The following is an 11,736-nucleotide window of genomic DNA, read 5'->3' as shown; positions in this document are numbered from 1 at the left end:
CTTCCCCCTCCCCTTCCCTCTTCCCCCTCCCTTCTTCTCTTCCCCCTCCCCTCCCCTCTTCCCCTGCCCTGCCCTCCGCAGTTCCTGAGCGAGGGCTACGCTGCACACCTGGCCGCGCTGGAGGCCAGCCACCGCTCACGCCCAAAGAAGAACAACTCGCGCATGATCCTGCGCAAGGGCAGCTTCGGGCTGCACGCGCAGCCGGAGTTCCTGCGGAAGCGCAACCACCTGCGCAGAACCATGTCCGTGCAGCAGCCCGACCCGCCCGCCGTCAACCCCAAGCCCGAGCGGGCCCAGAGCCAGCCCGAGTCCGACAAGGACCACGAGCGGCCGCTGCCCGCGCTCAGCTGGGCGCGTGGGCCCCCCAAGTTCGAGTCGGTGCCCTGAGGGGTGGGCTGTGCTCAGAACAGGGGTCGGGGGCACAATCAGGCTGCCTGCAGGGACGGGAGGGGGCTGCCTTCTCCCCGACACAGGCGTTTTCCTGCTTTTTCCCTCCCGTGTCTGTCCAGCAGTGTCCGACCAGAGCGGGGAGGGATTCTGCCCGACCCCGGGCGGGGGGGCTCCCTGAGCTGCGACAGGGTGAGATCCGGGGGGCACGGTGCAGCCGCTGCTGCCTCCCACGTGCCTGGGACTGCAAGCCCAAGTCAGGGTTCATGTTTGTGTGATCCCGGGGGCAGGCTTGCCCGGAGCTGGAGCGTTTGGGCAAAGTCGACCACCCTCCTGTGTCCTAGGCTTCCCAGCGAACTAGGCAGGGCCTCAAGGGGGCAGCCCCAGCCTCGGGACCAAACGCCGCTGGCAGGCACAGCCTCTCGACTGTCTTGTGGAGGCGTGAGTGGCATCTGTGCCCGCCCTCCCTGTGGTCCTGGATCACCGTTTTGGGGTTGGCGCTCTTACGGCAAGATGGCCACTTTCTGGGCGTGACAGCACATCCCCGGTCTCTGTCCACAGCCCTCAGGGGGGTGGGGTCTGGTGCTGACGGTCTGTCCTGCAGCTGTCCATTGTCCCCAACCCCCCCTTGTCCTCAGTGTCCTCACCATTTCCCTGTGGCCCTGGAGGCCAGGGGTTCCTCTTCCCGGAGCCCTGCCTCATGCCCTCCCTTGGGAGGCTGCAGCCTTGGGCTCTGGCTCAGCCGGGCTGGCTGTGAGCCCCTGAGCTGGTTACTTGCCCTCTCTGGGCCCCGTCTTCCTTCTGTTATTGGAGAAGTCCCTCTAGCTGAGATTGGTGTGAGTCTTTGACTCGCAAGATGTCCTGCAGTTTGGGCCATTGAGTCTTTTCAGGCCTAATGGTCCCTCTGCGTGTCCTGTGACCCATACCTTTCACACAGCCTGCGAGAGGGGGTCTGGGTGGGCTGGAAAGGAGGGGCTCTTAAAGGAGCGTCTCTGGGTGGGCTGGGAAGGGATCGCTACTCCACAGAGAGGCACAGCTGGTTTGCCTTGCACTGATGCTCAAACCGGGTGTCCCAGGGACAGCCCACCTCCATCTCCTGCCAAAAGGTTACTGATCTGGCTCCCTATAACCCCGGCTCTGCCAGGACCCTTTTGTCTTTTTTGGCTCCTGGAGGCATAGAGCTGAGATTCCAGGGTTCTAGGGGTTCCTGGAAGTTTGGCTCCAACTGTTGTATTCTCTTCCCTTTCCCCTGCTGCTCAGTTTGTGCCCATAACCTCCTCGTGGGTAGTCCTCTGAGGTTGGCAGGACTTGGCCCTTCTGGAGCCCCTAAAGCCTGCTCAGGCCCTCCTGCTGCTGAACCTTGGCCTGGGCACCGGTTTCCTGCACCCTGGAAAACCCCGACTCCCTGGCCCAGGCCCACACCTGCTGTGTGGGGCTGCCCAGGTGGCTGCTGAGCCCCCATGGGCTGCCACTGAGGCCGGTCCCAGCAGTTTCAGCCAGGCTGCCCCAGGGCCCAGACGTCTGTATACGCAGCAGGCACCTGTGTCAGCTCAGTGTCGCTTCTGCTCAATGTCTACCTCTCGCGGCTCCCATGCAGCCCATGACGCTGCTGACGGGGGCGGCTGGCACCACCGTTGTGAATTGCCTGGCAAATTGGGTGCCCTCCTGGGGCTGGAGGGGTCTGGGCTCCTAGCCCCCATCCCTGCTCTCTCCCCTAGAAATGTGTCTTCAGTCTGCCAGCTCTTCTGCTCTACTTCCAGTGCCGCATCCTGCACTCAAGCCCAGGGCTGCTGGCGAGTCTATGGGGAGGAGTGCGGATCAGCCTCAGCCTCAGCCTCAGCCTCAGCCTCAGCCTCCTCTATGGTCCTGTCTCCTGGCGGTTCACAGGTGCCCATCCCCCTGTTAACATTTCACAATTCTTGGCTTTCCAAAGGCACCAGCTCATATGGCATAACCACCTCAACCCTAATCCTTCCCAAAAATATCCTGATTTAAACTTGGGCAGATGTAGTCTGATTCTTGAAAACTCTACCATTTCCTTTTTGCAGAAGGCACTGATTAAGCTGAAATGATAAAATAATTAGTATGAGGTACTTTGCTTCCAGTTAGATTCCCTGTTCCCTGAGAACCCCAGGCTAGGCGAGAGGGAGAGAGAAAGAGAGAGAGAAAGGAAGGCAGAGAGAGAGAAAGAGAAAGGAAGACAGAGAGGAAGACAGAGAAAGAGAAAGAGAGAAAGACAGAGAGAGAGAGAGTACATGAGCCAGGATCCCTGGGGAATTTGAAGTCAGTGTGACCAGGGTTCTGTGGCTCTGGGGTCAGAGCTGGGACACAGGACCCAGCAGGAGGGCCACCTGTTTTGGCCCTTTGTTTTGGAAGCAGCTCTGGGTCCAGGCAGCAAGCAGGTAGGAAGATCGGGGCTTTGGCTGACGGTGCACACATGAGGTGCTGATGGTGTACAGTGAGAGACTGTGAACACAACAACTGGAGCTGTAGTTGGTGTGTGTGAATGTGTGTAGATGCGGTTCTGTTTAGTGGCGAGACAACGTATGTTTCAGTACTGCTTTCACGGCAACTGTGTAATGCATATGCACTTTCTGTACTAGTGGTTTCTTCAGTTTTGTCCGTCCAGTTAAGTTGGAGGAAGAACCAAGCTGTGTTGTTCTCGGGAGCGGGTGCCGCTGCGTCTCCTTGAGTAGTTCTGTGACCCCCCCCAATGCAGCTGTTTTCAAGAGAGTCCTTCTAGCTTCTGGTATGCCTGCTCTGCAGCAGCTGGAAACAGATCTTCCCGCCTGACCAAAGCTCCTTGTTTCTTGCGTGGCATGTTTGTTCTTCCCGATCCGGCGGCTGTCGTGACCGAGGGCCTGCCTGCCACCCTCCTGTATCATTTGCCCTGTTAGGGTTCAGGGTGCGTCCTTAGCCCAGGACCTGCTCTTCCAGCATCGTGGGTTTTTTCCCAAAGAGTTCAACAGCTCCCTTGAGCTCCGTAAAATATTTCCTTTTTAAAAAAACAGACTCCTTTCATGCATTGGAATGAATGGTCCTCTTGTTTGCTGGGTGCTGGGCTACAGCAAACAAATGTGTTTGAATCCCAGTATTCCAGAGTTTGCCGGCGGTGGGCTCTCTGGAAGAGACGAGGCTGGAGTTCACGGTTCTTAAACTGTATTTTTACCCCTTTGGGACCCATTCCTGTGTCCTGGAGTCTTTCATGAGGCACGTGGGTCCCCTGCATCCTCACACTCCCCCCCAGCCCAGGTGCAGCCCCGGGAGGGGTGCCCTGACCCCGCCTTAAACTACCGCCTTTCCCACCGAATCCCATCTCGGGGAGGTTTGGGTGCCAAGTGCCCTGGAAACCTATTGTAACATTCCCTCCTTCCTTTCCTTCCAGGCACAGGGGAACCTTCTTAAAAATCGTAGTTAGGGTTAAGTCCAAGCACTGAGGCCTGATCTGGGCTCTGCTCTCCTTGTTGGGAAACTAACAGGCAGTTGGGAGGAAAATCCGAATTTGACTCCACCCTCTTTAGGGCACAGGAGAAGCAGGTGACCCAAGGAGGGGCAGGCCAGAGGAGGGTGACTCACAGGGACCCCCGCCCTCGGATCCCACTGGCCTTTTCTATTTGTTTACGTGGCGGTGGCAGCCCGTCTGACTCTGTCTGTGGTCTGACTGTTCCCAAGTGTGTAACTTTCAGTATTATCTGTGACAGACGGTTCTGTGGTGAAAAAGGTTTATTATATTCCTTACGGCTGCCTTGTACAAAATCCGTTAGAAACGCCAATGTAAGATATCAGATTTCTAACAAGACAAAAACAGCATTATGGAGTTAAAAGATTTTTACAACTGGTCTTGATTTTGATGTGAGCTGGTTTTTAGCTCTCAAATGTTGTCACTTAAATAAAAACCTTATTTGCCTTTACAGTGTGTTTGCGTCTGAACTAAGCCGAGAAGCCTTTCCCTTGATACGTGTTCTCCCTGGGCTGGGTTTTGGGGGCAGACTGGCTCAGAGCAGAGGTGGATGAGGGCCAGACCCCAGACCACAAATGAAAGATCTATGGCCCAGAGTGGTGTGGGAGGGCGGGGAAGGTTGGAGGTGGCCGGTGAAACGGAACAGATGTCAAATGCCAACAGTCTTTATTATGAGAAAGCAGTGTTATCTAGGAAAGTCACACGCTGGTTTCTTATACAATGACAAAGCAGGTTTCTTAAATAATTTACAAAGGGCAGAAATTGCTTTTGAACAGGGCTACCCCTCCCGGCACACCCACAGTACTCCGCATTGAGCATATAAATAGGTACCCGTGAGCCCAGGGTCGTAAGCCTGGAAATATGTCCTATGCCTTCCTCTGAGTCCCTGGTAGGTAAAGCAGGGATGACAATGGGGCCCCCAAGAGCCTTGGCACCAGAAACACGGTGGGTGAGTGACTCCACGGATGACTCCCCAAAAACCAGGCACCTGGGTATTCAGCTAAGACCTCTCAAACATGTGACGCTAGCACTTCACGTTATAGATGAGGCAAATAGAAGGCTCAAGGTCAAGTGTACGATGAGTTTCTAAGCTCAAGAGTCCCCTGGGAAAGCAGAAGGAACAATTCTCCCCCTCTGCAAGGTCTCCCCAAGACACTCTCAGGCTATGGCAGGCAGTCACTGACGGGTCCAGATGTGGCCGGAGCAGGGGGCTCTGGGCCCCTTGTTAGGTGCTTGTTAGCAGTGGCCCGGGGGTACTGACAACTCCTGGGGGTTTTACTCCAGGAAGCTCATGGGGAAGCATAGACATCCTTGAGTACGAAGACTTGGCGGTCAGATAGGGCTTGTTTCCTGCAAGACAGCTGCCTTTGTCACTGTGCTCAAGGTCGGAGAAATAGGGATACCTTTCCCTGCTCACTGCGGGGTGGGGGCTGCTGGAAGGTGGCTGTAGCTACTCGGGGCTCCCCGCATGCTGTTAATGATGGGGTCCGTGAGGTTAGCAGCTCTGGCTCCAAGCAGCAAGCGGGTCCTACCTACTCTGCTGTGCCCATCAGCCCTGTGGGTTTTTCTTTAACTTGCTCATGCATGAGGTGGAGGAGGAGGACGGTGAGAAAGACGCTTGGGAGGGGGGCATTACCTGCAGGCACTTCCTCAGTCATGAATGAGAGAGACGATGTCACCACTAGAGAGAAGGGGAGGGATTGATGCCACTGGATGTGGTGGGCTCTGAGAGGGCCCCTTTCAGCCTGAGCTAGACAAGATCAGACCCGGAAACGTGGTAGGAATATGGCCCCCCAACACATAGAGCTGGCAGGGCTCAGCCTTAGAGCCCATCATGGCCATTGCACAAGTGGAATGGAGAAATAGCCCCAAGTTAGGGGAGATCCACAACCGAGGCCCTGCCCCTAGGATGGGGCCATGAGCAGAGAGACCAGGAGCTCCATAGCAGTCAGGTTGCTTTTCCCTATTCCATAGGCAGGCAGGGCACAGAGGAGCCACGGAGAGTTCTGGAGGAAGGGCAGGGTTTTCAGGAACCAGCCATATGTGAGGTTCCAAATGATGGACAAATGTGGGGGCCCAAGGCCCAGAAGACCACACACATTCAGGCTGCATCCTTTACCATCAACCCAGTCCAGGTTTTTGTCCCTTCTCATGTTTGAGATGAGGGAGACTGAGGCCCAGAGAGGGGCAAAGACTGGCCAGGGTCACACAGCAGGTCAGCGCAGAACCAGCGCCTGCCTACAAAGATGGCCGGAGGGGCCCTCCCGGCCACTTCACTTTGAAGTTTGGAATGCCAACTCACCTCTCTTCCACCACAATGGCTTCCTCTAGCTCTTGGGACAGCTTCTGGAGATGCTGGATTCCCGCCCCCACAGGCTCTGGGTCACTGTCAGACTCGCTGAACGAAAGAAAAAGCCACACCAGTGACTAGCTGGAAACTCCTGGCAGGAGCCCCTTACAACCCAGTGCCGGGGTCTGGTCTGTGGGCCCAGATGACCCTGGCGGGCTGGGCTTCACTCCAGACCCTCACTCCAGGAAGTGACCTCAGAGCGACAAACAGAAGGAAGATTAAGATCCGCAAGGCCGAGGTCATGGGCAAGTGATTTTGCAGCGTCCCCACTTGGAAACTGAGCCTCAGCCCTCCAGGTGGCTTCAAAACTTGCTTGTGGGCTCACTAGGGGGCTTGGGTGAGTGGGATTGTGTCAGAGCTAAGCTCGGCTCTTCCTTTACAGACAGAGAAACTAAGGTCCTGAAGGATTTTCTCAGGTCCTCTGCTAGCTCTGTGGGCGGAACCAGGTCAGAACACAGATGTGGAGAGTATTTTTGAAGTGTACACAAGCCTTATTTTAGCTTCCAGGTTTGCAAAGAGCCACCTGGTCACTTACATGCATCCTGGTGACCACCTGCCACGACACGGGCAGCGGCTAGGCAGCCTTTCCTGAGAGCCCCGAGATGAGATTAGGAAGCTGCCGGGGACTGTGGACTGGGATGAGCTTCACCCTCTCCCCCGAGCCAGGCCACTTGCTGGGCCTGTCTGAGAACTAGACGATTCTGCAGGGCAGGCCAGCTTGATTGGTGGGGCAGAACAGCCAGATGGTCTGACCCCAGCCTTTACTCCTCTGTTTCCTACGGGATGACCCTCGTGCTAATCACCAAAAGCCTCCGGACCTCCATTTCCTTACCTGTCCAATGGGACAAACAGAGCCTGCCTTAATTACAGCTCAAGGTTCCTATGAGACTAAAGAAAGATGCTAGCCCTCAAAGAAATTTGGGGAAAAAATTCAACAGCCCAAAGCTACTATACAGCCTTAACTAACACACTCCATTTCTCCCTAGAACTCAGCCGGAAAGTTGACATACAATCCTTAGGAATGTAGTCGTTGTATTGTGTTCCACGCCTTTAATCCCAGCTCCTTGGGATTCGAGACAGAGTCTCGCTCTGTCACTCAGGCTGGAGTGCAGTGGTGCGATCTCGGCTCACTGCAACCTCCACCCCCTGAGTTCAATCAATTCTGCTGCCTTAGCCTCCCAAGGAGCTGGGATTAGAGGCGTGCACCACCATGCCCAGCCAACTTTGTATTTTTAGTAGAGATGGGGTTTCACCATGTTGGCCAGGCTGGTCTCCAACTCCTGACCTCAGGTGATCCACCCACGTCAGCCTCCCGAAGTGCTGGGATTATAGGTGTGAGCCACCAGGCCCGGCCAGTTTTCTCATTTTCTAATGAACAAAAACATGCACTGGATATCTGCTAAAGCAGGACACACATTTAACAGTAAGAATAATTATAACATGATATGACGCTGCTCAGGGTACCCCTGGCTCCAGGTAGCCACAGGAGGTGCCAAGAAGTCCCTGGGGCCCGGCTGGGTCTGGGAGGTCAGAGAGCAGGGACTGTGCCCAGGCTAAAAGGTCACCAGTGCCGGGGGGAGGCACTATCCCACTTGCCTGGGAGAGCAGAGGGGCTCTGTTGAGGAGTAGGGGCTCCGGAAGGCAGCCTCCCGCCTTGACCGCCGTAATGGGTGGGCACGTGAGCCCATCCGGGCCGAGAGGTGGTGATGCTCCTTCTCCCAGGGGTCTGCGGCTGAGTGGGCAGGGGCGGCTCCAGACAGCCGAGTGCTCTTCTGGCTCAGGCTGTGAGTTGGGGATCCACTGCCCTTCTGTGCGCCTCTCTTCCGCCTCCTGGCCTTCACGTGCGTCTCCACCAGCCACTTGGTGCCACTTTGGCAGGACTCCTGGATTCTCTGGAACAGGCAAATGCAAAGGTTAGCACAGACAAAATCAAAAGTGAGGCCAGAACAGTGGCTCACGCCTGTAATCCCAGTACTGTGGGAGGCCGAGGCAGGTGGATCATCTGAGGTCAGGAGTTCAAGACCAGCTTGGCCAACATGGTGAAACCCCATCTCTACTAAAAATACAAAAAAAAAAAAAAAAAAAAAAAATTAGCCGGGCGCAGTGGTAGGTGCCTGTAGTCACAGCTACTTGGGTGACTGAGGCATGAGAATCGCTTGAACCCGGGAGGTAGAGGTTGCAGTGAGCCGAGATCTTGCCACTGCACTCCAGCCTGGGGGACTGAGTGAGACCCTGTCTCGAAAACAACAAGCAACAACAAAAAACCCAGGGGTGAACTACCCTGGTCTCCAGACCATACCAGCGATCCCTAGACCCACCAAGTATCCTGTAAATACAGGCTATTTTAGTCTCCAGGGTGAAGGATGTGACTGACTCCTCGTGGAATGAGTCCATGGCAGGGACCCAGCTCAGAGCTCCTGAATATGACAGCAGCAGTCAGCAGCAGGAGGACCCCCCCACCCCCGGTGCCTGGAGCCTGTTTGTCTTAAGTCCAAACTCTCTGTCCAGACACAGATTGACCCCAGGACTGAAGGAGAGGGTCCAGAGAAGAGGAGGCTTCCCCGCCCAGCACCCCCTGCCCACCAGGAGAGCACCTGGCTTCCTGCCTCGGGTCTCACTCTATCCACCCTCCACGGTGGTCCGCAGTGATCCTTCTAAAGGGCAGCTCTGACTGTGACACTCAACTGCTCAAAACCCTTCTATGGCTTCTTGTTGCACATAGGACCAAGCCTCAACTCTTGGGCTTTTCACACCAGCTGGGTGACGGCTGTGAAGGCTCTTCTTCATCAGCTCGACCGTCTTTGCCTTGGCAAGCCAGAGCCCAGGGGTTGGAGCAAAGCCCAAGTTAAATCTGATGAGTTATGTGACCTTGGACAAATTCATTTCATTTCTCTGATCCCTGAGGGTGGTGAAAACAATCAAAAACTTCTTCCAAATAAGGACTAACGTTTGGCCCAGAGAACTCTCTGCAGAGGGTCCAGAAAGAGCCACCCTCTTTCCGGAGAATTCTCTCGTCTTCAGAATTCCCAATGAATTGGGACACCGAGGAGAAACCTCTGCAGCCCCCAGTCCTCTCTCTGGAGGTCCGTTCATCCTAATGGCTTCTGTCCTTTCTAAGTGACACGTCTACACCTCCAGCTCTGGGTTTAAAGATGCATCCCTTGAAGGGCCCATAGACACTTACATCCAATATAAGGACGTCTTGCTGCCAGCACCTCTCATTTGACAGCAAATGCCTTCTAACTGACCTTCTCAGCAGCTCCTGAAGTTTATCCCCTACAAGTCTAGATCCTTAGTCTCCTTCAGGAGCATCTCTGCTTCTATTCCCTTCTCCATCGCATAGATAAAGGGCAAATTCTAATATGCTAATTAGACCAGACTTTCCACTGTTTAGAATCCTCCAGACTCCTGATCATTCCTGGGAGAGTCTAAGCTCCTTCATATCCTTTCTCCCTGCTCTACCTTGCTCTCTGTCCTCTGCTCATACCCAGACTACAATTCTGGCTCTCCTCAGGGTTACACGGCTGAGTTGGCAGTACACCTTGCTTTCTCTCAGCTCTAGGCCTGGACCTGAGGGGCTCTGGACTTGCACTATTTCTCCTACCCTAAATACCCTTGACCTTTGCTTCCCTGGGTGAACTCTGGCATCACCTCCTCTGGGAAGCCTTCACCAGCTAAGTTTGTGTTTGGTGAGCCCTCACTATTGGCCACTTGCTTGCAATTTCCTATCACGTACAGCTCTTATCACCTGGTATTGTGAGCATCTGTTTCCTCCAAGACATGTCTTCATTAACTCATTCAACTATTTGTTGAGCACCTATATGTGCCAGGAACTATTTGGGGTGCTGGGGAAACAGCAGTGAACTAACCAAAGTCCCTGTCTTCTTGGAGTCTATATTCTTGAGGCTCTTTGAGGGCAGGAACTGTCTGGCACCAAGGAAACACTCCATAAAAAAGATGATTAGTATTGTCAGTATTACCTGGGACATGGCACCCAAAGCACTCTTAGCTGAGCGAGCTGCAGCCTGGAGGCCCTGCTGACCTGGCTCTGGGGTTTCCAGGCGTTTCCAGGAGGGGCCTGCGCAGAGATTGAGGTTGACGGCTCTCAGGGGCAGCCGCCTTTGGAACTGTCTGCACAGAGACCCCAGGGCCCCTGCAGAGGTCTCCTGATGGCTGGCCACAGGCTGCAGCTCCTTGCTGTCCTCCAGCTGCTCCTGGTGCCGCAGAGATCTCCGGCGCACAGAGGTCCCCATGCTCTGCCACCGAGAAGCCATTTGCCTGGCCAAGAGCCTTCTCTGTCCACTAGAGCCTGGGGAGGAGGGTAAGAAAGCAGGTCAGCAAGGCATTCCCCATCCCCATTCCCAGGCCCCACAGAGACCCTGGACACAGGGGAAGAGATGGGATGCCGCGGGCTGGCGAGGGCGGGGGGGGAGCGGGCAAGTTGGCAAGTGTGGGTGCAGGAAGGAGGATGCTTCCTGGAAGAGGGGTCTCGGGTCAGCAGCATTTCTGCTGTCCCGCACTTCAAGTTTCCAAAACAGCTGTCTTTTCATCCCAACCTCCTTCGTCTCTCTGGCTCAGGCGACGGGGGGAGGCGGGGTCAAGACACGCCGTAGCCGAGCTTCAGTGCTGGGCCCAGGACACCATCACCATCTCCTTCACCAGCTCGCCCAGACCAAATGCGCCCCCACGCAGATCCCAGCCTTCCCACCAGACGCCCCGATTTTGATCCGACTCTTGTAGTACTCAGACGCCTCCACAGGCCGTGCGTGTCCGAACCTGATGCCCTCCCCTCTGAACAAAAAAATTGTTTTGAGCCGAGATCGCGCCATTGCACTCAGCCTGGGCAACAAGACCGAAATTTGTTGTGCTCCGCCCGCACTCACCCGACAGCACCAACGCGGATCACACCCGGAGCACAGCTGCTCCTAGTCCACCGCAGCCGGTTTGAAACTCTGCGCGGCTCCGCCCCCGGCCCCGTCCTCACAGCTGATTGGTTCCCTCCCCGCCCCAGGGATCCGATTGGCTTTCTCTATCGCGGCTGTAAATGCTGCGCTCGGATTGGCCCGGCCGTCCCCATTCATCTCTCTGGCCCCCTCCCGGCCGCCAGCCTCGTGGCTCCGGGCTTTGTATTATGCGTCCCACCCGCACCACCGCCCTTGCTCGCCCAGCCCCCGCGCATCGCACGCCGGGTCCCCTCCCTGGAGCGCGTACAGGCTTGAGGCTGCTCTGACCCATAGGGTAGAGGCGGAGGTCCTGGGATCTAGGCCTCCTGGCTCAGGCCCCAGGCCCCGCAGTGGGCAGGGACCCCGTCCCTCCTGCCAAGGGGTCTGGCTTTTCCTTCTTGCTCAGTGGTTTTGTCCGAAGGAGCCAGGGGCTGGCAGTGCGGAGCCCTGGGTTCCCAGACACGTTTTCTTTCAAATTTCCCTCCTGACCCTCCCTTCCTGTGACAAGACACTGTCCCTCTCTGAGTTCCCCATACTAGCCATCCATGCTCCGGCCCCCCCCCCCCCCCCCCCCCCCCCCCCCCCCCCCCCCCCCC

At 56.0% G+C, this 11,736-nt stretch overlaps 2 protein-coding genes across 3 annotated transcripts in view; one reads left to right on the top strand and one right to left on the bottom strand.

The window, feature by feature from the left end:
* PITPNM3 (PITPNM family member 3) overlaps positions 1-1,007 on the top strand; it is a 103,743-nt gene extending 102,736 nt beyond the window's left edge. The window contains exon 20 of the mRNA XM_023184678.2: positions 82-1,007. Coding sequence (XP_023040446.1) covers positions 82-387 — 306 coding nt within the window. The 3' untranslated portion in view covers positions 388-1,007. The remainder of the gene's footprint in view (positions 1-81) is intronic.
* A 3,489-nt stretch (positions 1,008-4,496) lies between these two features.
* On the bottom strand, positions 4,497-11,145 carry PIMREG (PICALM interacting mitotic regulator). 2 transcript variants are annotated; one of them, XM_023184680.2, is made up of 6 exons: positions 11,081-11,145; positions 10,178-10,506; positions 7,794-8,089; positions 6,150-6,245; positions 5,484-5,528; positions 4,497-5,197 (listed from the first exon to the last, which is right to left on the bottom strand). In XM_023184680.2, exons 2-5 carry the CDS (start codon positions 10,469-10,471, stop codon positions 5,498-5,500), a joined length of 717 nt encoding a protein of 238 aa, XP_023040448.1. In that variant the 5' UTR covers positions 10,472-10,506; positions 11,081-11,145; the 3' UTR covers positions 4,497-5,197; positions 5,484-5,497. The 2 variants fall into 2 exon arrangements, with proteins under 2 accessions (XP_023040448.1, XP_023040447.1); XM_023184679.2 differs by lacking the exon at positions 5,484-5,528.
* Positions 11,146-11,736: the final 591 nt, after the last annotated feature.

The sequence above is a fragment of the Piliocolobus tephrosceles genome, chromosome 16 (assembly GCF_002776525.5).
Source record: "Piliocolobus tephrosceles isolate RC106 chromosome 16, ASM277652v3, whole genome shotgun sequence".
Classification (NCBI taxonomy): Eukaryota; Metazoa; Chordata; class Mammalia; order Primates; family Cercopithecidae; genus Piliocolobus; species Piliocolobus tephrosceles.
Note: the sequence above shows the minus strand (reverse complement) of the source record. Positions and strands in the feature narration are given on the sequence as shown.

Coding starts and splice junctions, on each gene's coding strand:
- PIMREG (XM_023184679.2), bottom strand. CDS start 10,471: ATGGCTTCTCGGTGGCAGAGCATGGGGACCTCTGTGCGCCGGAGATCT. Junction 8,090..10,177: donor CTTTGGGTGCCATGTCCCAG/GTAATACTGACA, acceptor TGCCTGTTCCAG/AGAATCCAGGAGTCCTGCCA. Junction 6,246..7,793: donor GAGCCCCTCTGCTCTCCCAG/GCAAGTGGGATA, acceptor TCTTTCGTTCAG/CGAGTCTGACAGTGACCCAG.